The sequence below is a fragment of the Euprymna scolopes genome, chromosome 1 (assembly GCF_053919585.1).
Source record: "Euprymna scolopes isolate OS-2025 chromosome 1, ASM5391958v1, whole genome shotgun sequence".
NCBI lineage: Eukaryota > Metazoa > Mollusca > Cephalopoda > Sepiida > Sepiolidae > Euprymna > Euprymna scolopes.
The window spans coordinates 12,632,199-12,658,586 of NC_136482.1; the positions used below are offsets into that span (position 1 = coordinate 12,632,199).

At 38.7% G+C, this 26,388-nt stretch overlaps 1 protein-coding gene across 1 annotated transcript in view; it reads right to left on the bottom strand.

Annotated features, from left to right (window-relative positions):
• Positions 1–26,388, bottom strand: part of LOC145279371 (cytochrome b5-like) — a 97,870-nt gene that overhangs the window by 16,756 nt on the left and 54,726 nt on the right. Inside the window, exon 3 of the mRNA XM_080130723.1 lies at positions 12,462–12,553. Coding sequence (XP_079986849.1) covers positions 12,462–12,553 — 92 coding nt within the window. The remainder of the gene's footprint in view (positions 1–12,461; positions 12,554–26,388) is intronic.

Consider the following 26,388-nt stretch of genomic DNA (forward strand, 5'->3'; position numbering starts at 1 on the left):
GAAAGAGAGAGAGACTGAGACGGGGAATCGAAAGAGAGAGAGACTGAGACGGGGAATCGAAAGAGAGAGAGACTGAGACGGGGAATCGAAAGAGAGAGAGACTGAGACGGGGAATCGAAAGAGAGACAGACTGAGACGGGGAATCGAAAGAGAGACAGACTGAGACGGGGAATCGAAAGAGAGACAGACTGAGACGGGGAATCGAAAGAGAGACAGACTGAGACGGGGAATCGAAAGAGAGACAGACTGAGACGGGGAATCGAAAGAGAGACAGACTGAGACGGGGAATCGAAAGAGAGACAGACTGAGACGGGGAATCGAAAGAGAGACAGACTGAGACGGGGAATCGAAAGAGAGACAGACTGAGACGGGGAATCGAAAGAGAGACAGACTGAGACGGGGAATCGAAAGAGAGACAGACTGAGACGGGGAATCGAAAGAGAGACAGACTGAGACGGGGAATCGAAAGAGAGACAGACTGAGACGGGGAATCGAAAGAGAGACAGACTGAGACGGGGAATCGAAAGAGAGACAGACTGAGACGGGGAATCGAAAGAGAGACAGACTGAGACGGGGAATCGAAAGAGAGACAGACTGAGACGGGGAATCGAAAGAGAGACAGACTGAGACGGGGAATCGAAAGAGAGACAGACTGAGACGGGGAATCGACAGAGAGACAGACTGAGACGGGGAATCGACAGAGAGAGAGACTGAGACGGGGAATCGACAGAGAGAGAGACTGAGACGGGGAATCGACAGAGAGAGAGACTGAGACGGGGAATCGACAGAGAGAGAGACTGAGACGGGGAATCGACAGAGAGAGAGACTGAGACGGGGAATCGACAGAGAGAGAGACTGAGACGGGGAATCGAAAGAGAGAGAGACTGAGACGGGGAATCGAAAGAGAGAGAGACTGAGACGGGGAATCGAAAGAGAGAGAGACTGAGACGGGGAATCGAAAGAGAGAGAGACTGAGACGGGGAATCGAAAGAGAGAGAGACTGAGACGGGGAATCGAAAGAGAGAGAGACTGAGACGGGGAATCGAAAGAGAGAGAGACTGAGACGGGGAATCGAAAGAGAGAGAGACTGAGACGGGGAATCGAAAGAGAGAGAGACTGAGACGGGGAATCGAAAGAGAGAGAGACTGAGACGGGGAATCGAAAGAGAGAGAGACTGAGACGGGGAATCGAAAGAGAGAGAGACTGAGACGGGGAATCGAAAGAGAGAGAGACTGAGACGGGGAATCGAAAGAGAGAGAGACTGAGACGGGGAATCGAAAGAGAGAGAGACTGAGACGGGGAATCGAAAGAGAGAGAGACTGAGACGGGGAATCGAAAGAGAGAGAGACTGAGACGGGGAATCGAAAGAGAGAGAGACTGAGACGGGGAATCGAAAGAGAGAGAGACTGAGACGGGGAATCGAAAGAGAGAGAGACTGAGACGGGGAATCGAAAGAGAGAGAGACTGAGACGGGGAATCGAAAGAGAGAGAGACTGAGACGGGGAATCGAAAGAGAGAGAGACTGAGACGGGGAATCGAAAGAGAGAGAGACTGAGACGGGGAATCGAAAGAGAGAGAGACTGAGACGGGGAATCGAAAGAGAGAGAGACTGAGACGGGGAATCGAAAGAGAGAGAGACTGAGACGGGGAATCGAAAGAGAGAGAGACTGAGACGGGGAATCGAAAGAGAGAGAGACTGAGACGGGGAATCGAAAGAGAGAGAGACTGAGACGGGGAATCGAAAGAGAGAGAGACTGAGACGGGGAATCGAAAGAGAGAGAGACTGAGACGGGGAATCGAAAGAGAGAGAGACTGAGACGGGGAATCGAAAGAGAGAGAGACTGAGACGGGGAATCGAAAGAGAGAGAGACTGAGACGGGGAATCGAAAGAGAGAGAGACTGAGACGGGGAATCGAAAGAGAGAGAGACTGAGACGGGGAATCGAAAGAGAGAGAGACTGAGACGGGGAATCGAAAGAGAGAGAGACTGGGACGGGGAATCGAAAGAGAGAGAGACTGGGACGGGGAATCGAAAGAGAGAGAGACTGGGACGGGGAATCGAAAGAGAGAGAGACTGGGACGGGGAATCGAAAGAGAGAGAGACTGGGACGGGGAATCGAAAGAGAGAGAGACTGGGACGGGGAATCGAAAGAGAGAGAGACTGAGACGGGGAATCGAAAGAGAGAGAGACTGGGACGGGGAATCGAAAGAGAGAGAGACTGGGACGGGGAATCGAAAGAGAGAGAGACTGGGACTGGGAATCGAAAGAGAGAGAGACTGGGACTGGGAATCGAAAGAGAGAGAGACTGGGACTGGGAATCGAAAGAGAGAGAGACTGGGACTGGCAATCGAAAGAGAGAGAGACTGGGACTGGCAATCGAAAGAGAGAGAGACTGGGACTGGGAATCGAAAGAGAGACAGACTGGGACTGGGAATCGAAAGAGAGACAGACTGAGACTGGGAATCGAAAGAGAGACAGACTGAGACTGGGAATCGAAAGAGAGAGAGACTGAGACGGGGAATCGACAGAGAGAGAGACTGAGACGGGGAATCGACAGAGAGAGAGACTGAGACGGGGAATCGACAGAGAGAGAGACTGAGACGGGGAATCGAAAGAGAGAGAGACTGAGACGGGGAATCGAAAGAGAGAGAGACTGAGACGGGGAATCGACAGAGAGAGAGACTGAGACGGGGAATCGAAAGAGAGAGAGACTGAGACGGGGAATCGAAAGAGTGAGAGACTGAGACGGGGAATCGAAAGAGAGAGAGACTGAGACGGGGAATCGAAAGAGAGAGAGACTGAGACGGGGAATCGAAAGAGAGAGAGACTGAGACGGGGAATCGAAAGAGAGAGAGACTGAGACGGGGAATCGAAAGAGAGAGAGACTGAGACGGGGAATCGAAAGAGAGAGAGACTGAGACGGGGAATCGAAAGAGAGAGAGACTGAGACGGGGAATCGAAAGAGAGAGAGACTGAGACGGGGAATCGAAAGAGAGAGAGACTGAGACGGGGAATCGAAAGAGAGAGAGACTGAGACGGGGAATCGAAAGAGAGAGAGACTGAGACGGGGAATCGAAAGAGAGAGAGACTGAGACGGGGAATCGAAAGAGAGAGAGACTGAGACGGGGAATCGAAAGAGAGAGAGACTGAGACGGGGAATCGAAAGAGAGAGAGACTGAGACGGGGAATCGAAAGAGAGAGAGACTGAGACGGGGAATCGAAAGAGAGAGAGACTGAGACGGGGAATCGAAAGAGAGAGAGACTGAGACGGGGAATCGAAAGAGAGAGAGACTGAGACGGGGAATCGAAAGAGAGAGAGACTGAGACGGGGAATCGAAAGAGAGAGAGACTGAGACGGGGAATCGAAAGAGAGAGAGACTGAGACGGGGAATCGAAAGAGAGAGAGACTGAGACGGGGAATCGAAAGAGAGAGAGACTGAGACGGGGAATCGAAAGAGAGAGAGACTGAGACGGGGAATCGAAAGAGAGAGAGACTGAGACGGGGAATCGAAAGAGAGAGAGACTGAGACGGGGAATCGAAAGAGAGAGAGACTGAGACGGGGAATCGAAAGAGAGAGAGACTGAGACGGGGAATCGAAAGAGAGAGAGACTGAGACGGGGAATCGAAAGAGAGAGAGACTGAGACGGGGAATCGAAAGAGAGAGAGACTGAGACGGGGAATCGAAAGAGAGAGAGACTGAGACGGGGAATCGAAAGAGAGAGAGACTGAGACGGGGAATCGAAAGAGAGAGAGACTGAGACGGGGAATCGAAAGAGAGAGAGACTGAGACGGGGAATCGAAAGAGAGAGAGACTGAGACGGGGAATCGAAAGAGAGAGAGACTGAGACGGGGAATCGAAAGAGAGAGAGACTGAGACGGGGAATCGAAAGAGAGAGAGACTGAGACGGGGAATCGAAAGAGAGAGAGACTGAGACGGGGAATCGAAAGAGAGAGAGACTGAGACTGGGAATCGAAAGAGAGAGAGACTGAGACTGGGAATCGAAAGAGAGAGAGACTGAGACTGGGAATCGAAAGAGAGAGAGACTGAGACTGGGAATCGAAAGAGAGAGAGACTGAGACTGGGAATCGAAAGAGAGAGAGAGAGACTGAGACTGGGAATCGAAAGAGACAGAGAGAGACTGAGACTGGGAATCGAAAGAGAGAGAGAGAGACTGAGACTGGGAATCGAAAGAGAGAGAGAGAGACTGAGACTGGGAATCGAAAGAGAGAGAGAAAGACTGAGTCTGGGAATCGAAAGAGAGAGAGAGAGACTGAGACTGGGAATCGAAAGAGAGAGAGAGAGAGACTGAGACTGGGAATCGAAAGAGAGAGAGAGAGAGACTGAGACTGGGAATCGAAAGAGAGAGAGAGAGAGACTGAGACTGGGAATCGAAAGAGAGAGAGAGAGAGAGAGACTGAGACTGGGAATCGAAAGAGAGAGAGAGAGACTGAGACTGGGAATCGAAAGAGAGAGAGAGAGACTGAGACTGGGAATCGAAAGAGAGAGAGAGACTGAGACTGGGAATCGAAAGAGAGAGAGAGACTGAGACTGGGAATCGAAAGAGAGAGAGAGACTGAGACTGGGAATCGAAAGAGAGAGAGAGACTGAGACTGGGAATCGAAAGAGAGAGAGAGACTGAGACTGGGAATCGAAAGACAGAGAGAGAGACTGAGACTGGGAATCGAAAGAGAGAGAGAGAGAGAGACTGGGAATCGAAAGAGAGAGAGACTGAGACTGGGAATCGAAAGAGAGAGAGAGAGAGACTGGGAATCGAAAGAGAGAGAGAGAGACTGGGAATCGAAAGAGAGAGAGAGAGAGACTGGGAATCGAAAGAGAGAGAGAGAGAGAGAGACTGGGAATCGAAAGAGAGAGAGAGAGAGAGAGACTGGGAATCGAAAGAGAGAGAGAGAGAGAGACTGGGAATCGAAAGAGAGAGAGAGAGAGAGACTGGGAATCGAAAGAGAGAGAGAGAGAGAGACTGGGAATCGAAAGAGAGAGAGAGAGACTGGGAATCGAGAGAGAGAGAGAGAGAGACTGAGACTGGGAATCGAAAAGAGAGAGAGAGAGACTGAGACTGGGAATCGAAAGAGAGAGAGAGACTGAGACTGGGAATCGAAAGAGAGAGAGAGAGACTGAGACTGGGAATCGAAAGAGAGAGAGAGAGACTGAGACTGGGAATCGAAAGAGAGAGAGAGAGACTGAGACTGGGAATCGAAAGAGAGAGAGAGAGACTGAGACTGGGAATCGAAAGAGAGAGAGAGAGACTGAGACTGGGAATCGAAAGAGAGAGAGAGAGACTGAGACTGGGAATCGAAAGAGAGAGAGAGAGACTGAGACTGGGAATCGAAAGAGAGAGAGAAAGACTGAGTCTGGGAATCGAAAGAGAGAGAGAGAGACTGAGACTGGGAATCGAAAGAGAGAGAGAGAGACTGAGACTGGGAATCGAAAGAGAGAGAGAGAGAGACTGAGACTGGGAATCGAAGGTTGCCATTTCAAACGCCCATCAATAGATTATTTTTACTATTGCTGCAATATCCAAATTGGATCCTGCAAAAAAAAGATCCTGTGCGTAATAATACTGATTGTCCATTGGTACACCGCCATGAGAAGCCATCTTTTACACACAATCTTTTTTTTTTTGTAAACATTTGTGTTTTCAATTGGTGCACCTCATTCTTTGGGAAAGCAATTTCTTTTCCCGACAATATGAGATTGTTTGCATCGGCGTTTCCATTTGTTTTTCTAACATGCACAGATTTATTCCCTTGCCTGTCATTTTTTTCTGTTTGGCAAGTTTGAAAATATGGTTGTTTGTCAGCTTTTTTTGGGTTCAGTCGATTTCTTCCAATTCGAATGTCATCTGCTTTCATTTGCATATCGCTTTTGCATTAGCTAAGCAAACACCCAGAAATTGAAGTACAAAAAAAATATTCAAATTAAATAAATCATTAAAAATAACAAATAAAATAAAAAATTATTAAAAACATAAAAAAAAAAAAAAACTTTTTAAAATCGAATTAGCGTTTCAGCATTTGAACAACGCTCGGCTGACACCGATGAGTGCCAGTCTCGCCCGATCCGGGCTTGACGGGAAATCACAAGAATTCGGGTCAAATTATGCAAATTACCCATCACTATAAGAAATCCAATTTATTAAATAATATATATATCATTCAGTACGGACCCGACAATGGAAGATCAGATAACAAGTAAAAGTGGATTTATAGGACTAAAAAATCCAACCTTGGTCTTCAGGGCCCATGGAGCAATGAAATCTCTATGATTTCAGGTGAGCATTGTCTGAAGATAGTGGTTTCAATCCTACCCAAAGCCGGCCAGAGGCTTACTTGGCCAAAAACGTGGTGAGATGATGACAACAAGAAAGGCAGTAATTGCTGAGAATGCAGTAAGGAGATTTGGCATTCCTATCCCATCGCGGTTAACCACCTGACGAAGGCCATAGTAATAATTGGCCAAAACATCATGAAACAACTAGAAGAAACATAAGGATAATAGTCCGCAAATAAATGGATAAATAATACATTTAGTTTTGGTTGTTGAAAATTTAAAGCCATTTTCTGTGGTCCAGTGTGTTAGTTGGCGTTCTGAAGTATGAATTTTTTTTTTTTGATCTATGGCAGATGACAAAGTCATCCACATAGAAGGAGCCATTTATCTCATTGTTAACTTTATGAACTATTGCTTATTTTTGCTTAAAAAGGTTTAGACTGTGCTTCATTGGTTGAGAGTTGAATTTTCATAACGCAGCTTTACATTGGCAAATTGCTTTTTGACATTCATCGTTAAACCAGTCTTTGTTGTTTGTCAGTTCTGCTATTTTTAGGTATACATTCATGTGCAATGGCTAGTAATGTTTGAAAACAATATTCTATAGGTTATTTGGGTTTTCCTCCTCTGAGAATCTTTGTTGGCATTTTTTTTATATTCCTCCCAATTTGCATTTTTTATTTTCCATTGAGAAAGACAGTTATTTGTTTCTTTCAGATTGGTTGAAACCACTGTGAAATGGTCGCTACCACATGAATTTTCTAGTACCTTCCAGTTGTAGTCCATGAAGATAGTAGAGTCACTAGATCTACTGAGTAGGTGCCTGAAGTGGGATAAAGGTATGTGTTGGATTTATTTTTAATATGCACAAGTCATTGTCGTTAATAATTTTTAAAGATTTTTTTTCCTTTCTTATCCAAGTATGCAGATCTCCATACAAAGTCACCTAACAGTAAGAAGGGTTTGGGTAACTGATTTATTATTTTGTTTAGCTCTGTTTTGTTTATTGGATCCTGGGGTGGGATGTAGATGTTTATGTTCAGATATTTATAGTTCTGTATAGTGTGGCTGCTGTAGGAATGGCTTGAATATTAGTTTTTAGATATATTTTGCTTCGTGGGGTATTATTTCTAATAAGGATAGATACTTCTCCAGGGGCTCTCTGTTGGCTATTTTGGATGTGATTGTATTGTTTGTAGTTTTTATATTTATTTTATCTTTTAAAAAGGTTTCTTGGAGACATATGATGGCAGGTTGATGGTTTGTTATAAGAAGTAATAGGTCATTTATGTAAGATTTTAGGCCCCAGCAGTTCCATCGGATTATTTTGGGAGTTATGGTTAGATTTTATGTATTTATTTTTTACTTTTGTTAGTCATTTTGTTAGTCATTAGTGCCTAATCTTTGATCTTCTGTATACATTTCCTCAACTCTGTTTTGGATTGAGTCTCTTAGTCTGGAAGTTGAGCGTAGTCTGTTTATTTTGGTTTAAACTTCTTTGTTGGTTGGTGGTTTGTTTCCTTTTCCTTCATAGGTGCTTTTAGGTGTCTGTTTTGTCAATGAGAGGGGTTGTTTCTATGTTATCAGGCTTTAAGGTTTTATGGGTCTTTTTTAATTGAGTTTTGGTTTGGGAGTTTTGTTCAGTTTTGTAATTTTTATTTTCAATGTTGATTTGTTTTATAGTTTTTTTTTTTTTTTGTTTTTCTTTTAAGTCTTCCATTAGTTCTCTTATTCCATTGAGTAATTTCATAATATCTTGATGTTTGATGAATTTGCTTTTGTTGTTTAGTTATTTAGTTCGGTGATATGCTGTATGCTTTTTTTTGTTATTTAAGAGTATCTTATATTTTCGGCTAGGTTACGAGCTTCTTGGAAGGTTATATATTTGGTATATTTTATTTTAGCAATTTCTTTTTCTTTCTTCCATTTGTCACATTCTTCTGAGTTTGCACTATGATCTTTTCAGCATTTAGTACATTTTGGCTCTTTTTGGCAATTTGTATGGATCTTGTTTTCTCCACAATCCATGCATACTGGAGAGCGTGTGCACCAGTCTCAATGCTGTCCGTACTTTTCGCAGCTTTAGCATCTGAGGGGGTTTGGTATGTATGGTTCGGTGTTTATTTTTTCATACTCTATTTTGATGTTACTTAGGATTTGATTAGAGTTGAAAGTTAGAATGTACGAGTTTGTATCGATAGTTTCAACATATCCTCTAATTTGGATTCTTTTTACATCAATAACATTTTGGTTTCTCAAGTTAGTCTTGATTTCTTCCAAGGAGCACAGGGATAACTCTGAACTCCTGATCACTCCTTTACTGGTAGTCAGCATTTTGTAGGGGTAGATTTTTATTTATTTTACTTTATGGTTGTTGAAAGGTCTTCATTTTATGATTTCTATTATGTTTTTAGTTTTCTACTTCTGCACAGTTATTTAGCTTCTTGACCATTTTAGGTTTGATGTGTGAAAATATTTTCTCTATTTTGAAGAAAATTTTGTTATTGGTTCTCCTTTGATTGCTTCTATAATTATAAAATAAGGAAGATTTGGATTTAGATTTCAATTTTGGGATTCTGTTTCTGAATCTAAACTAGTGGTTGTTTTTTTGTTTAGACTTGTTATTTGACATTTACATATTTTGGATTTTTCTCCTGCTTCCTACACACCTCTGAGCCCTGTGTGGGAAATGTTGGAGGGGGGGGGGGGTTATTTACCCCAACGCAACAAGGATACAGGAGAAGTTACACATCCTGCTGATGGACTCAAGCACCCATGTTTGCTTCTTTTCTAATGGCCTCATTTCTAGAAGAGATATTAATTTTCCAGTTGTGTTTTATCCGTTCTTCAGCAAGTTGATTGACCCTTCAGCCACCGCTTACTAAGTCAGTTTATTTAGTAATATGGGGAGCATGAGCATATTTTCTTGTTGTGTTTGTCTGATTTAGTGCTAGTCATGACCAACCGATTGATTGGATCAGGCCTATCCCACTGTCCATCTTAGCCCAAGTAAGAGTCAAAGTGGTGTGTCCTAATAGGACCTTGAACATGATCTGCTCAACCAACAGGATCCTGTCCTTAGGCATTACAGGTCGACACCAGGTAGCCCCATTGAGGGGCAGTTGGTGTATTCTAATACCCCACCAACAGGGTTGGACTATAATTTTTGCCTGATTTTAACAGGCTGAAATGTCTAGTGTGTGTACATTTGTTTTTATAATTTATTAATAAACTAAAATGTTGCATTTATTTTTTATGTATGCCTGACACAAATGCAGACTCCACAGTAATGTTCTAACTTCTTTAATTAAAGTAAAATATATTTATCCGGATATCCGAGATAATGTACTGATTATGTGGATCTAACTCTAAATCATTAGTTCATAAACAAACAGGCAAGAACTGCAACTTTATTATATACTAGCAGGGCTACTTGGCATTGCTCGGAGCAACAAAAACATAAATAGAAGTTAAATAGTGTAACATGTTTAGATCAAAACATCTATCCTTCCCTCTCTCTCTCTCTCTTTTACTAGTCATCTCTTTATCTTTCTTGCTTTCCCTCTCCCCCATTTTTGTATTGCTCCCCAATCCATCCCTTTCTCATTTTAATATGTTGAAAAAATAATGCAGTTCATTTATTATAGCTGTCCCTCTAACATGCAATACTGTAATCTTACATTAATTATTCATGGATAACGTAGAGTAGGACAAAACATAATACCATTCTTGATACCAGGTAATTACGTTCCCTCCACCTGCTTTTAGAATAATGTGAAGAAAAATTATGTTGATAATGAAAATAATCCAAAGAGATCAAAATGTAATAACATAATTTACATTTATTGCTCCCTGGCAACACTAAGCAGAACAAAAGTTTTTGTTATGCCTCTTCCCTTCTTTTGACTTACCAAACAAATCTAATGTTAGTAAGGAAGCCTTCATAATGTTGCCAAGAGTACAGTTAATAAATGTTCATAATAAATATTTATTCATTCCTGGACAATGCTAACAAGTTGAAATTATAAATGCAATAAAATAAAGTTGTCTCATTGGATAAAAGATTCTACAAGAAATTATGCTTGGAATTTTTTTTTTTTTTTTGTTCAATCGCTGGTGAAGAAAATTAATAAAATTTAATAGATACTCAATATCTAGAAAGACATGGAACAAGATCTGTTAAAGGTGCTTAAAGAAGGCCTGAGAGTACAACAGTCAATACGTTGTGAACATGCAATGAAATTACCTGTTATGGAAGTAAAAATAATTATGATACTGTTTTGTGATAATTAGTAATAGTTATGACAATTACACCAGAAGCTGTCTTTCTTACTAAAGTGGGTCATACAAATATAGTTTCAAAATTAGAATGTGAATCTGGGTCGCATTTAGCATTCAAGGCGGAGATTATTTTGACAGTTTGTAATTTATGAAAAGCAATAGGAAAATTTGTTCAATAAACATTGGGATTAGATTTTAATAAACACGGCCAGAAAAAGATGGAAGAATAAATATTGACACTAAATTGCAAACAATATTCTGCACTTTCTTTTATTATTTAATATTGGCCCTCTAAAAAAAAAAAGAAAGAGAATCATGTACAGTCATGATCATATTTATTGGCATGGTCCAATAAAAACCTCATTTTGTCTTAAAAATCCTTCAGAAAACGGTTAAATCAAAGGAAATCACAAAGTATAATATATATTTTGAACTACTCTTTTCAACTCAACAATCAAATTTAAAAAAAAATGAATAATAAAGAAATTACAAACAATATTTCAAAATTCCTTTGTTCAAATTTATTGGCACTGTAATTCTAATGATCGATTGTATGGCCTTTAACCTTAATTACTTGTTGTAGTCGTTTATTATAGGTTTCCACTAACTCGTAGCATTCTTTAGCAGTCAATTTAGCTCATTACTCGTGACAATAATGCTCTAACTGAGCGAGATTCTTGGGCTTCCTCTCCATTACCCTCAATGTTAAAATTCTCCACAAATTTTCAATGGGATTGAGGTCCGGCCTCTGGAATGGCAACTCCAAAACATTGATATTGTTATCCTCAAGCCATTTCTTAGTCAGATTAGCCAAAACATCAAACTGGCTCCGCTGTGCTTCACAGTTGGTATGGTGTTCTTAGGCAAGAAGGCTTCGCCAGATTTCCTGTAAATAAAAGAAACACTATTATGGCCAAATGACTCAAATTTCGTTTCGTCGGACCATATAACAGGTTTCCAGAAGGCAGCATCTTTATCAATATGGCGCTTTGCGAACTCTAGCCTTGCTTTCAGATGCACAGGTTTCAATAAGGGAGTCTTTCTTGGCCGACATGCTTTCAAACCAGCTCTCTTCAAAACTTTACCAACTGTGTGTCGAGACACGTTCACTCCAGAGCTTCTGTTCCTCAACAATCTCCCCAGCAGTGATCCTTGGGTTTTGGTTGACATGTCGAACTATTTTTCGCTCTGCTTTCGCAGACAGTAGCCTTTTTCTCCCCCAACCTTCCAAATTCATAACATGACTTTCTGATTTGAATTTCTTTACGATGGCTCGAATGCTGGATTTGAAAAGGTTTAGCTTCTTAGAAATCTTACTGCCCTCCCCTTTGGAATGACACACTGTCCCACGCTTCCTGAAGTCTTCGCTGTGTTCCTTAGTCTTAACTATAATGAAAATGCCTTGATTTAAATTAATTCAAAGCAAACACTGTCTATAAATTATCTGAAAAAGAAAAAATTTTTAAATTAACATTAAATAAGCAAAATAAAACTACAAAAATGTAACGAAACCATGTCAAACATGAAATTGGTTGTAATTATACTGGTAATAGATGAAAATAATAATTATACTGGTAATAGATGAAAATAATAATTATACTGGTAATAGATGAAAATAATAAGTCGTGCCAATAATTTTGAACACTGTAATTTAGAAATTTTGTTTGTAATTTCTTTAGTATTGAATTGTTTTGAAATCCAATTATTGCATCAGAAAGAGCAGTTCAAAGTACATATGATACTACATAATAACCTTTGATTCTGACCATTTTTATGAGATTTTATTAACAAAATATGATTTTTATTGGACCGTGCCAATAAATGTGATCATGACTGTAGATAAGAGAAAGATGCACGGCCACAAAAGTGGTCACACACATAAAAACATACTTCGTGAAGATCTCCTATATAATAAGTTTTCATCATTTCCCGTGCATCACTGGAATGGCCAACATCTTCAAATGGTTCCGTTCCATCTCCACCTGGAAACAATTAAGAGATATACAAATAAATCTCTAACCATAACTTTGGTAAAAAGCAAAAGAGTGCCAACCATGGCACAATTATTTCAGTTATTTGCAGTCATAATATTCAAAATAATTTTATTTCCAATAAAGAAATCTCTCAAGAATCTTAAAGAATTCTATTATTTTTATACATGAAGTTAATTTATATTTTAATTTTAGAGATTTTGAATAATTATACGATATGTGTGGTTCCTCGTATATGTTTGTGTGTCCTACTCATTTCTTTCACTCGATACACATGTGGCCAACTACTTGTATTTGTTTATTTTTTTCAACTATTAGTAATGTTTCAACTGTTGACAGATAATACTGAAGTTTTTCCTCTTCCAGTAAATTTGTAGTCTATGATTAGAAACCAACAGCTACTGTATTGAATTTCCCAGAATAAATATTGTTGTACATACATGCATATGAAATACATATCACAGCAGACGAACAACATAGATTCTTTACTAACTGTATCTTCCATTTACCACGATGGCCGCAAAAAAAAAAAAGGAAAAAAATATTAATAAAATTTCTGAGGATGGTGTCTATCGCCAAAATATTGATTTTAAACAAATAAATATTTGTTTATTTTACATAATATTGCATCGTCATTTGGCTTATAAACATATTTTTCATATGCATTTTATTTTAAAATTTAAACAACACTTACATTATGGAAAACACAACTTTAACTTTCATATCATGCGACCCAAGCATAATCTTCCAGGATTAGAAAATATCACCACGGACGAACTACATGCAAATTCTACACTAACTGTATTCTTCTATAAATGGAAGAATACAGTTAGTGTACCACTGTGAAGAAAAAAAAAATGGTATAAAATTCTGATGATGGCATATATTGCCGCAATATTGATTTTGAAACAAATATTTAGGATTTAAGATTTAATAGTTAAGACCAGACAAGTGAAAAAATTGGTTTTAATAAACATTTCTATTTATTAAAATTAAGTTTTTCTTTTCAAATTTTTGAATAGTAAAATATTCTTTAAAAAAATACATTTTTTTTTTCTTCCTCCATGTCATAGCAGAGGAGAGAACACCTGGGACATTATCGTAGGTTGGAAATTGAGGCTGAATGAGATTTAAATGTCTGATAACAATGTGAACTTCGGTTGAATGCATGAATCAATAATAATAGGAAATCCACTGTTTGAAAAATACTCAATATTTAGAATTTAAGATTTAACGGTTGAAAAGACCAGATAAGTGCAAAATTGATTCTAACAGTTCAATTGTCATCAATAATCCAATATGTTCCAAAATGTGTCCCACATAAATGTCAATGGCCTAAATCAGCACAGTAGGCTGCAGAACACACAAAGGGAATCAGTTGATGATGACCTGATCCTGGTGGGTGACATAAGCGAAACAGCAACAGAAAAAGTTGGAAATCATTAATGAAATGTTTAACCTCAGCAGGAGACACAAAAATGAAAAATATGTAAACAAACACTTGAAAATATTTAAACTTATATACATCAAGTGAATTGGTAAGGGGAGGGGTACGACTTTAGTTAAATTTGTCACGATCATCCTCTTTGAATAAAGTCCTCATGCAAGACACCCTATGAAGAAGAATATGTTTACTAAGCATATTTCATTATCAAGAGATGATTTTTTAAGTTTTACATGAAGATAAGATGGTTTGGAAGCATTACGTAAGATAATCACCTGTCGACTGATGAATACAAATGAAAAGTGAATTGTGCATTTCATCTGGAAACGATAAGCAAGTCGCAACGAGAAACGAGCAGAATGTGCAGAAAAAAAATATTTATCTAAAAGATAAGCTATGTCTGTGAGAAATAATTGGCTGAGAAAAGAGAAACATGGAGACAAGAAGATAAAGAGTTATGAAAATGATAAGTACAGGGCAGAGGTGGTTAGTATTATAGATTTGGTTTGGTTGTCTTGTGGCATATCAACCCTTTTCTGATTATTTAATGCAGAATCTAGTAGTTTTGGAAAAAAATTTTATGCTTCAAGTTGTTTATATCTTTAAATATTTATTTATCACTAGCGAGGGTGCCCGGCATTGCCAGGGTGTTTGGAGGTGTGTTGATGGAAAAAAAAGTGGTAGTAGGCAGGCAGGCTCGAACCCGTGACGCAAAGGCGGAAAAGAAATTAAAAGGAAACCTAACATTTTACCGCTATGCTATGATGAGAGAGGAATTGTAAAGCATTCAAATTTAGCGATGTCAATCAAAAAGTTGACTTGCAGAAATGGATAGTTAAGGGAATGAGTTCACGCAGGTGAAAAAATGAACGTCTGGCTTAAGTTAAGAATAACGCACTTAACTCTGGCTGTAGGCCAGTTTCTGTCGTATCTGTTTCCCCACAATGTAGTGGAAAACCAGCTTCCCCCCTGAAAGGTGAAGCACTGCCAACGTCCAAATGAATAGCAATTGTCTGATATGAAGGGTTTCCCCCACATTGATCAAAGATAATTGCCTTTCTGGACGTCCCTGGCAGGAAAGCCAGGCATTGCTGCCTTTGCTTCAATTAGTTTTGCTTTTGTATGAAAAAGACAAACAAACACTCGAAAGGACGGGAATGAGGCAATATTTTTAAACTCGATGTCCGTTTTCAAATTGTAGATTTTATCATCTAGGAAGTATAAGGAATGTTCTCCAAAATAGTAACCTCATTGAGAACCTCCGCGAAAAAAAAGCCTTTCTTGGACATAAAAAAACGTGGACGGACGTTTTGCCTTTTATATATATATATATATATATATATATATATATATATATATGAGAGAGAGAGGTGTTTGGTTTGGTTGTTTTGTAGAAGAAAATTACTTTGGATTTTGCAGAACATGAGTTTTGGAAAGGAAAAAAAATGTTTGGATTACTTAGACAGCTGTTCTCATCTTAAATGTTATTTTCACAATGTTTTGGTCAATGAAACTTGATTTTCTTCAGTGGTATCATGTTCAACTCGAGAATCTGCATGGAATTTCAAATGGAACCTTTATTTGATCCATGGGTATAGTATGCTCTCGTTCTACCAATCATGACCTGATAGAAGTCTTAAGTAATTTGCAATTGTATACTTAGTATTGTCTGCACTAAGAATTGAACCTTCAACCTCCAGAAGAGTGTCACCAAGAACTGAATTTTACATAGTACTTCATCTGTTAGGTTATGGATATTTGCAGACAATTTTTCCAGCAGTCAATTGGCATGGATAATAGCAATCTAGCTGAAAGTTCACTATTCAAATTTCTCAGCCTAACATTTATAAATAACATAAATTGGAAAAAAATACATAGAAGACATTGCCAAGGCTGCTACAAAGAAAGTGAGCTCCCTCTACCATGCTAGAAAAATACTCACACCTGACAGTGTCTTATATCTCTACAAAGCTACCATTCACTTGTTACATAGTGGGTGTGTATATTTATCGTGTGTATATATTAGCGTGCATATATTGTAGAGAACATATATCAAGAGTGTAGATTGACGGGATACATTTTAAAACAAGAGCATTTATAACCGAGCTTCGAGATAGGATGGGTACAGTTTTTTTTAACATCAGAGGGGTGAGTCATTATTTAATGATAGCGTGACACATTACTTGGAAGGGAGTTATACAAAGTTTGTTTACAAGATGATAGACAAAACACATTTACCTTTCAGTTGTTATGACGATGAGACAAAGTTTCAAATATAGATGATTCTTTATTCATACCAGCTGGTTGATGATAGCGATCAGGGATTCAAGCCTTTATGACTACATGGTCTCTTCTCCCCCCCTCCCTCTCGCCTCCAAGACAGCATCAGCTCCCAGTGTTGCCGACTCGACTCTAAGTCACTTTCTGACTGTGACTGACTCCTAACTTTGAACCCTGTCTCCATATATTGGAAATCTCCTTTCTTGATGACATTAGAGGCATGGTGAATAATGTGACTCCTTCACATTTCAAATTACATGTGCGCTTGCACATGCATCTGCACACTTCTCATAAACAAAAGAAATTTCTAAATTGAATTGTATCGTTTTTAACCGATTTTGTTAATCATAATTTCTAAACTTGTATTGTACATTCTTTTAACTGACATATTTAATATCCAGTTATTTCTGAAAGAATGAACAATCGACTGCATTCCTAGGATTAAATACCTATCATCTTTTAACACTTGCCTACTGGGTTCGATCTAACCTTTTCCAAATATCATTTTCAAACTTATCTAGTTTGCCTTCTTACTTACTGAGGTCTGTACCTTTTCATAACATGCTCACGCATGGAATATTGTTGCCACATATGGGATGGGGTATCTACCACTAGTCTTTCCCTCTTAGACAGGGTTTAAAAAAAAAGTTTATAAGTCCCACATGGTCAACTAAGCTCTAACCCTTATCCTATTTCCGCAATGTCACATCTCTGTGCTCGTTTTACAAGAACTTTAATGGAATGTGTTTTGATAAACTTTTAGCACTGGGTCTCCCTCACCATAAATACACCGAACTAACAAGTAGCAAAATCCTATGCTTTCAATATAAATAGCCTCCCCAATGCCAGAGAATCTTCTATTTTGCAAGTTTCAGTCTCAAATTGCTAGACTTTGAAATTTCCTCCCTGTATCTTGCTTCTTCAATTGTACTAACATGCAGAAATTTTAAGTGCCAGATGAACAGGCCAAATACCTACTTAGCATTCTTGTAAACCTAGTCCTTAATTCACAGTAGTCCCTTACGTCTTGGTGGCAATTTGTCTTGTTCACGGTGAATATGAGCAAAAAAAAAAAAAAAATTGTTAACATTAAACTTGAAAACAACCATGTTGCCCAGAAGTTCTCAGAAAAAAAACTTTATTCCTGGAAGTTCCGTTTAGTTTTAGGAACACAACAGAAGAAAGGAAAATTCATTACAGAGGTTGTAGTTTGACGAGTTTTTGTTGTGAATGTTTTACAATTGGGAACCAGAGGTAAGATGTCAACTGAATACCTACCATGAAAATAATGTTGAGAAAGACAAGCAAAGGAGCTATGTAGAAAAGAGATTATCCTTCAAGGTTTTGAAGTCAATGTCAAGGTAAGAAAAAACACTGAACAGTATCTTCATAGATGGAATATCAATACTCCATCTTTGGATATAATGTGTAAATGCATGCATATGTATGTACATTCACTGACCTTATTTGATATTTTATTTATCTTCAACTTAATTTACATAATTTTTGCTAAACACTGAATGTTTACAAAGTATTATCTATCTATATATTTATAAAAGTGAAATTGTTTGTCTGTGTACATTTGCCTACCAAACTACTCTGTCAATTTTCGGTCTACAGACTCGAGATTTGACAAAGGGTATTAAGATTTGGGAAAATCTTTTTAATCGGTTTTCGGCCAGAAATTTAGCTGTCAAGGATTCAAAGTTCAATGATTTGACCCTTGAAAACTCTACTAAACTCCTCTGCCAATTTTGGATCTAAACAACTTGAAATTTTAGATGTAGGTTACTAGGACATGGATCAAACTTTTTAATTTGATTTCAGCCCAAAACAAATGTTAAGGAGTCAAAATTGGGGTCAAAGTTAAAAAAATGTTGACCTCTGCGGCCTCTACCAAATTACTCAGCCAATTTTTGGTTTAAACATTTGAAATTTTTCATAACGGGTATTCAGACATGCAAGCTTTTTAATCAATTTTTGGGCAAAAATGTGACTGCCAAGAGGTCAAAGTTGAAAGAGTTGACCTTTGCAGATTCTGCCAAACTCCTCCGCCAATTTTGGGTCTAAACACTTGAAATTTTAGATGTAGGTTACCTGGACAGGAGTCAAACTTTTTAATATATATGTATATTAAAAAACATACATATGCGCATAAAGTTATAAACAGTACATAGGGCCCCATGCAAAGCCAGGTTGAATTGCTAGTTTTACATAAAAGAAAACAAAACACATTTGATGCACAATGCTTAATTTTATTTGCAATAACTGTTCATAAGATTAATCTACCATTAATTTTTGTTTTCTTTATTGCTATTTTACAGAACATTTCATGGGAAAGAGAAGTATTATTTATTTTGAATGGATCTACATTCTCTTAGTGATTTCTAATATAGAAATAGCTTATGAAAACATATTTAAAAATCTTAAAGTTTTACAGAAATTGCATTTTACTTATCTTCAACTTAATTTACATTTTTTGCTAAGCACTCAACGTTTACAAAGTATTGTTTTACATAAAAAAAAAACATTTGATGCACCTGAGACAATTGTTTTCATAAGCAAAGCTAAAAGATTTTTCTATTTACTTTGCATAAATGTGTTATCAACATGACTCAGATTTTTATGTTATCAACAAGTTAAAAATTTTACTTGTTGTTATCATAAACGTGTGTATCCTGATTTTTGACTTTTAGCACAATTTTTTTTTCTTTAAATTAATAAGTTACTGTTAACCCACTCAAGGATAATGGCTAATTCTAGCTCTAAAGGAACCAATTCTCTGATCTCAGCAGAATATCAGCATCTAATCCTGTAGACAGTAGGGATCTTATGTGGTCGATACAAAGTAGCAGTTCATTCTCTATCTTCATTTTTATTGCTGCTCTGTTGTGGTATGCACTGCTTAATAGCAACTACAGTGGCGTCCAAAACTAAGGGACAAAATTTTAAAACCTAATATTTATTAGAAATAACAACTGTGAGAAGCTGAAATTTTGACAACTGGTAGTCGTTATCATCCATAATAGCATACTAAAATTTGAATCATTTGTAAAGAATAGAAAAAGAATAACAATTATTTATTTTCAAAATAGGAATGTCCAAAAGTAAGGAACGAAATTGAGAAAAACAATGTAAACAGCCAAAAAAACAATAAAAATACATGTACAATCAATAAATGAGCCCTTACTCTCAATGACAGCTGCACATCTTCGACTACAAGAACAAATCAGTTCTTGACAATCCTCAATACTAATTTTAGACCATTCTTCTTGAAGCTTCACTCACAAATCCTCCATGTTAGTGGAATTTCTTTCCATAACTTTTACTCCTAAGGTCTTCAAAAGATTTTCTATTGGATTTAAGTCAGGACTTTGCAGTGGCCTATCCATAATTTCGAAATCTTGCTCGCTAAGGTAACTACTTACCATCTTTTCCTTGTGACATGGGGCATTATCTTGCATAAAAGGTAGCCCTATCGAAACCTGAATTCTATATGATTGGCACAACATGATCTTGAATAATGTTTTTATAGACCTGCGTGTTTACACAAATTTGTAACCGGACAAGAGGTGTTGTAACTTGGCTAGAAAACGTTCCAAATACCATGACGCTTCCGCCCTCAAACTTGAGTTTTCTTAGTACACTTTGCACTTAACTTTCACCAATACGTCTCTTTACATTGTTTTTTTCCATCATTTCCAAATAAATTAAACTTACTTTCATCACTGAAAAATACTTTTGCCCAATTTTCATATGTCCAAATTACATACCTGTTTGCAAACTCTTCTTCTTATTCTTCAAACTAACAAGTGGTTTCTTCCCTAGGGTTCGATTAAACAGCCCTATTTCTTGCAATCGTCTAGAAACAGTCTGTCTTGACACATTAACACATGAGGTACTATTCATAGCCCTTTTTAATTTCTGTGCAAGACTTAAAATGGTCCTTTAATGACATACGCTGCATTATTCAATCTTCTCTTGCCAAAGTTTTGCGGGGTCTGCCAGTTTTAAAAGCACTAACTATTTTGCTAGTATCATTGTAGGATTTAACAACCCTGCCTACAACACTCTTGGAATGTTTCACTTTCCCTGAAATCTCTCTAATTTTGATTTATTTAACTTCAGTAAGTTTTAAGATATCAAGGGGCTCCCTCCTGGAGCTAACACTTGATTCTGTTATGATTTAAATTTATATCCGAGGGCTCTTTTAAGAATAAATACTGTTCCCTTTATGGCTGTTATTTGTATTTCATTACAGCTTGGTCTTCCAGGGATTGCTTCTAAGTATTTCTGAAGATTCTTTTTTATTAAGCCAGTTGCTCCTACCACAACTGGTATAATGTTTATTTCTTTCAGAGACCATGTCGTTTTTAGATCAGTTTTAGGTCCTGATATTTTGTTATCTTTTCCCGTTCAGCTCTATTAAGGCCAAAATCATTTGGGACTGTGACATCGATAATGAGTGTAGTTCTTTTGGGCTTGTTTCATATTACAATATCTGGCTTGATGCCTTGTCTTTTATGTATCTGCTTGTCTGTATGTGTCATAGAACACGGTCACTTTTCCATTTGATGTTTTCTTTGTATAGCTTCACAATAGCTTGTCTCACAGAGTAATCAAGTTTTTCGCGTTTCGCCATAGTGCCGGCTGATGCAACGTTTACAAATAACTAAGTAAGACTTATTCTTTAGAGGAAAACAAAAAGTTTGAATATAGTATACTGTTTATAGTTTTTCTCAATTTTGTCTCTTACTTTTGGACGTTCCTATTTTGAAAATAAATAAATTGTTATAATTCTTTTTCTATCCTTTGCAAAGGATTCAAATTTTAGTATGTTATTATGGATGATATAAATATCTCCAGAAAAAAAAACTCGAATAAACCTAGAACCCCATCTTCCAACGTAGACCCCTACTACCAGGTCTCCTTCTCTAACATTAGGGGTATACATTCCAACCTTCCAGAGGTTGAAACCCAATTACAGGAGACGAAATCGAACATATTATTTCTAATCAAAACTGGAATAGGGCCGACCACTTCCCTAGATGAGTTCATAATTAACGGATACTCTAACTTAACAGCTTAATCTGACACCCAAGATCGCCATGGACATGGAATATGTGCCTACATTAAGGATGGCTTCCCGTGTGGCAGGGATATCTCTAGAGAAGATCCTAACTTACCCTATATGTGCTTCCAGGTTGCACTACACCACCGCATTTATATTTGCCCTCTATCGGCCCCACAACAGCGGAGTTACTATCTTTAAGAGCATATCTAAGAAAATAGACCACATCCTGTCTGCACATCCCTCGGCTAACATCCACATCTGTGGTGACTTCAACGTCCATAACATGGAATGGCTGACCCATTCAAATAAGAAAGACGATGAGGGGAGGTTTTGTCATTGCTTATGACCTCACTCAGATTGTTCGCGAACCCACCCGTAAGCCCGATACACCCGGTCAATATGCAAGCCTCCTAGACCTTTTCTCTCAACTTCCCTTGAGCTATGTTCATGTTCCGTTCATTCTCCTCTAGGATCCTCCGACCACTCAGTTGTATCAGTTAAGATAAAAACGAAATGTAATAAGTCCCCTAACATACCACTCCACTGTACTGCATACCGATACTCTATGGCTGACTGGGATAGCTTCCGTACATTCATATCTGATTTACCTCAGCACTCCATGTTTAAAAAGGAAGTGTCCTCTATAGTATCAGATCTGACCGAATGGTTAATTGTAGGCATAGACCAATTCATACCATCTAGAAAATTCCAACAAAAACCTAACAGCCAGCCATGGTTCTCCCCAGAATGTGCTGCTGCTATCGCGCACAGAAATCACTTTTTTCATAGCTACCAACGTAATAGATGCACTGAGACTAAAGCTGCTTTCAGGACTACCAGCAACCACTGTAAAAGAGTAATAAAAAATGCAAGAGAGCTATATGCCCAGTCTGTTAAATCCAAGGTAGCTGATCAGCGGCTTGGTTCCCACCAATTTTGGCAAATAACAAATAGGATCCTGAACAGAAGTGTGCATTCTATCCCAACCATTATCAATGGACCAGAGGTCATCTCGTCAGCATCAGACAAGGCCAAACAATTTGCAAAGAACTTTGCAGCTAATTCTACCCTATGCGACGAAGGCCATCAACTCCCCATATTTCCTCCTATAACACAGAACACGCTAGGTAACATACAAATATCCGTGCATGAGGTCGCCAAGCTAATCAAGAACCTTGATTCCAGTAAAGCAACTGGCCCTGACGGCATCCCAATTATAGTGTTAAAAAAGCTTCAACCAGAACTTGCTCCCATACTTACGAAACTGTTTAAGCGCTGCCTTAAGGAGAAGTGCTTTCCGACTCCCTGGAAGACCTCATCAGTTTGCCCTGTATTTAAGAATTCAGGTGATAAGTCATCTCCCTCTCAGTACAGACCAATAAGTCTCCTGTGTGTTATGAGTAAGTTGCTGGAATCCATATTAAATAGAGAAATAGTCAACCCCCTCAGCAAAAACAACCTTCTTAGTGACACACAATATGGTTTCCGCTCTGCAAGATCTACCGCAATTGCTCTTGACATATCAAAGGCCTTCGACAAGGTATGGCATAAGGGTCTACTTCATAAGATTTCCAGCTACGGTATAACTGGAAATGTTTCTCACTCATTAAATCATTTCTCTCTGATAGGCTCATAAGAGTACTGGTAGATGGACAAAAATCAGAGGCCTGCAGTATTAATGCTGGAGTCCCTCAGGGGTCAATCCTGGGCCCAACTCTCTTCCTGATCTACATCAATTACCTCCCTAAACACATACTTAAATCATTCATTGACATCTATGCTGATGGCACGACCATCTACGGCAACACATCAAAGGCTGTAAATGACAAAGTTCTCTGATTCCCTCTCCTCTGATCTCGAGCGCGTGGTTCAGTGGGGGAAGACGTGGCTGGTTACCTTTAATGCATCTAAAACCAAACTCCTATCCTTACATCATCAACGCTCTGATCCCCATCTGGCATTAATTGGGATGGATGGCTCTCGTCTGGGAGAGCCCCGTGTTTTGACAAGCTTCTGGGTTTGACCTTCACTCCTGATCTGAAATGGAACACGTACATCAAGTCTGTTGCCAAGGTCGCTGGAAAGATGGTGGGATCCTTCTACCGCTCCAGAAGATATCTTACTACTGATGCAATTCTCTATCTATATAAGAGCCAAGTACATTCAAGGATGGAATACTGTTGTCATATCTGGGCAGGAGCTGCTAAAAACAGCCTATCTTGCCTTGACAGAGTACAAAATAGACTTCGTGTCTTGGTGGGGGATGCCCTTTTCTCTACCCTGCAACCTCTCTCCCACAGAAGAGACGTTGCGAACCTATCCTTGTTTTATCGTTATTTCCATGGCAGGTACTCGTCTGAACTCCAATCTCTGGTCCCCCCTCGCCAATCTTTCACGAAAAACACCCGTCTAGCTGAATCCACTGTGAAAAATTTCCCCCACTCTTTATCTGTATCTAAATCAAAACGTGGATTCCATGAACAAAGCTTCTTTCTTAGAACTGCACGCCTGTGGAACTCTGTTCCGTCTGCCTGCTTCCCACCTGACTACAACTTGGATGTGTTCAAGTCCAACATTAACAAATTCCTAATGAACTGCCCCCTTAAGTAAACACTTCATCAAATCTCCACACTAACGTAATGTACTTGCAATAACCCTTATCCCTGAGTGGCTTCCGGGCCTTGATAAATGGTGATCACTGTGTAAAAAAAAAAAAAAAAAAAAAAAACATTCGCCGAGTCCTGCCTGGTCATTTGCCACCACACCGCAAAACGAGTGGGTCCACAGTCGATAAGGGTTAGAAAAGGCTTACCACTGTAATAGGTAATATCCATCGCTACTCGTTGCCACACATGTTCAACCTCCAATCGCCCCTTCTGCCATTGCTCAGGTGCAGGATCGATAGACTGGCATGCCTCACAGTGCTTGATGATCTGCCTGACATCTGCCCTTGTCACTGCCGGGTCCACACGCCTCGCAAAATAGAGAGTTCTTTTGATACCTGGATGTCCACTCTGCACATGAATTCTTTGTATTTGGCATGAGCTAATCGCGCCAACTGCGCAAGATCGAGCAGTGAACTCCACGCCTGTCTTCACAGCTTCATACCATTTGTGAGGCACACGGGTTAGTTGGTCTGCACGATTACAGTGTGATGCCACGAGCATTACACTCACCGACAGGTCATACTCCGATACCAGACTCTTCAGGGTGTTTAGCCTCCGCCGGATTAACATCTCACTGGCTGCCTTAGTGTGGACTCTCGTTCATCCCGAAAGAGTGTCCATAACTACCACATTGGAAACAGCGCGGGCGCCCCCGCCCCTTGTTAGTACAACTTCTTGCAAAATGGCCTCGCTGGCCGCAGCAGAAACATCTCCCATTGGTCATGGATCTCAAACTGGGACTCTTTTCAGCATTAGTCTTGATCAGCTTATCTGTTACACGTCATTACCAACTTCCTGCTATGATGCTATATCCGGACACGTAACCGTAACTCTAGTTTGTCTTCATTTTGACTAAACTAACCTTATGTGTAATTTTCCATTCAGAATCTTATTTTTACACAATTGTATCTAAATATTAATACATAATAGGGATAAATGGACAGGTTTTTTAACTAATGAATCATTGCTCATCAAGGCTGAAAAACCACTCAAAGACAAGTGTTAACGGTTTGTGTCAGATGGAGGACGAGATAAACACTTTGAGGACTGCAGATCATGGTTAGATCTGGATAAAATTTGATTATGTAAGAGGATGTTTCAACAAGAATTTGTTAACATTGGTCTTGAAAATGATCATGTTGTAGTCAGCTGGGAAGAAGCCCTGTGGTATTACATTCCACAGATAGACATTTCTTGGAAAGAAATTTTTCATTAAATTTTCTCTTAGTTCCAGCCATGCAGAGGAAGAAAAGCGATGAATACTATGAGAAGATTGAAAATAATGAATAGATAAAATTTAATTACTTATGAGAACGATCTTCAACAAGTGCTTGATATTAGATTTGAAGATGATTATGTTATAGCACTTGGAGAAGAAATCTTATGGTAACATTTTCGACAGGTGATATGTTTTTGAAAATAAAGTGCGCATATGTCCCATTTAGAGCAGAATTCAAGAAAAAAAGATCTGTATAAACATTAAGAATGGTTTTATTTTGTTTTTATAAATAACTAGCGAGAGGTACCCGGCGTTGCCCGGGTGTTTTTCGGGGTATGTGAAAAAAAATAGGTGCCCGTGAAAAAAAAACGAAGCCTTTTCGACGCGCAGTTGGAAAATAGTAAAGTGTTAAAAAAACAAACAGGTGCGCATTTTTGATTGACGTGACGGCAATAGGTATTCAGCAGTTACGATTTTGTGTGGGACAGTTTTGAATAAATCGGTTTGTTTGTGTTTAAAAACCCGCTCCCTGTTTATTAGGAGGAGCGAAATGAAAGCTACAGTCTGATATGACGAAGTCGACATTGAACAAACGTTACTTAGCTCTCTTGAGACAACTGGCTTTCGGCTTGTGATTAGAGTCGAGTTTCGCTTTTTTTTTTATACCGAAAACCGAATGTAACGCGTGCCGATGCGGGAAATGTCGAATAATTAACGTTTGAAAGTCAATAAAATTAAATAGACAGGCGAGCTCCGTGGATAACTCTGAGATATTACAATTTATAGATGATATAAAAAGTTTTAAGAAGTTGTGAAGCGAGCAAGCGCTTCTTTGAAAGAAGCCTTTCATGGACATCGAGGAAAAGCGTACATACATACACACATACATTTTCGCTTTTATATATATATATAGATTAAATAAGGAATCATTTTTAGTTAAAATCTATTTAGTATTAGACATGTAAACTTGAGAAAAAAAACACTTGAAATGTATTAACATTTTGAGAACAATTAGATAAACACAACATCAGGTCAAATTCTATCACCATCAGATTTTGATTTCGCTTATCCATATGTTGATACATTTCAAGTGTGTTTTTCTCAAGTTTACATGGAAAATGGATTCTTTATTTAATAATATTT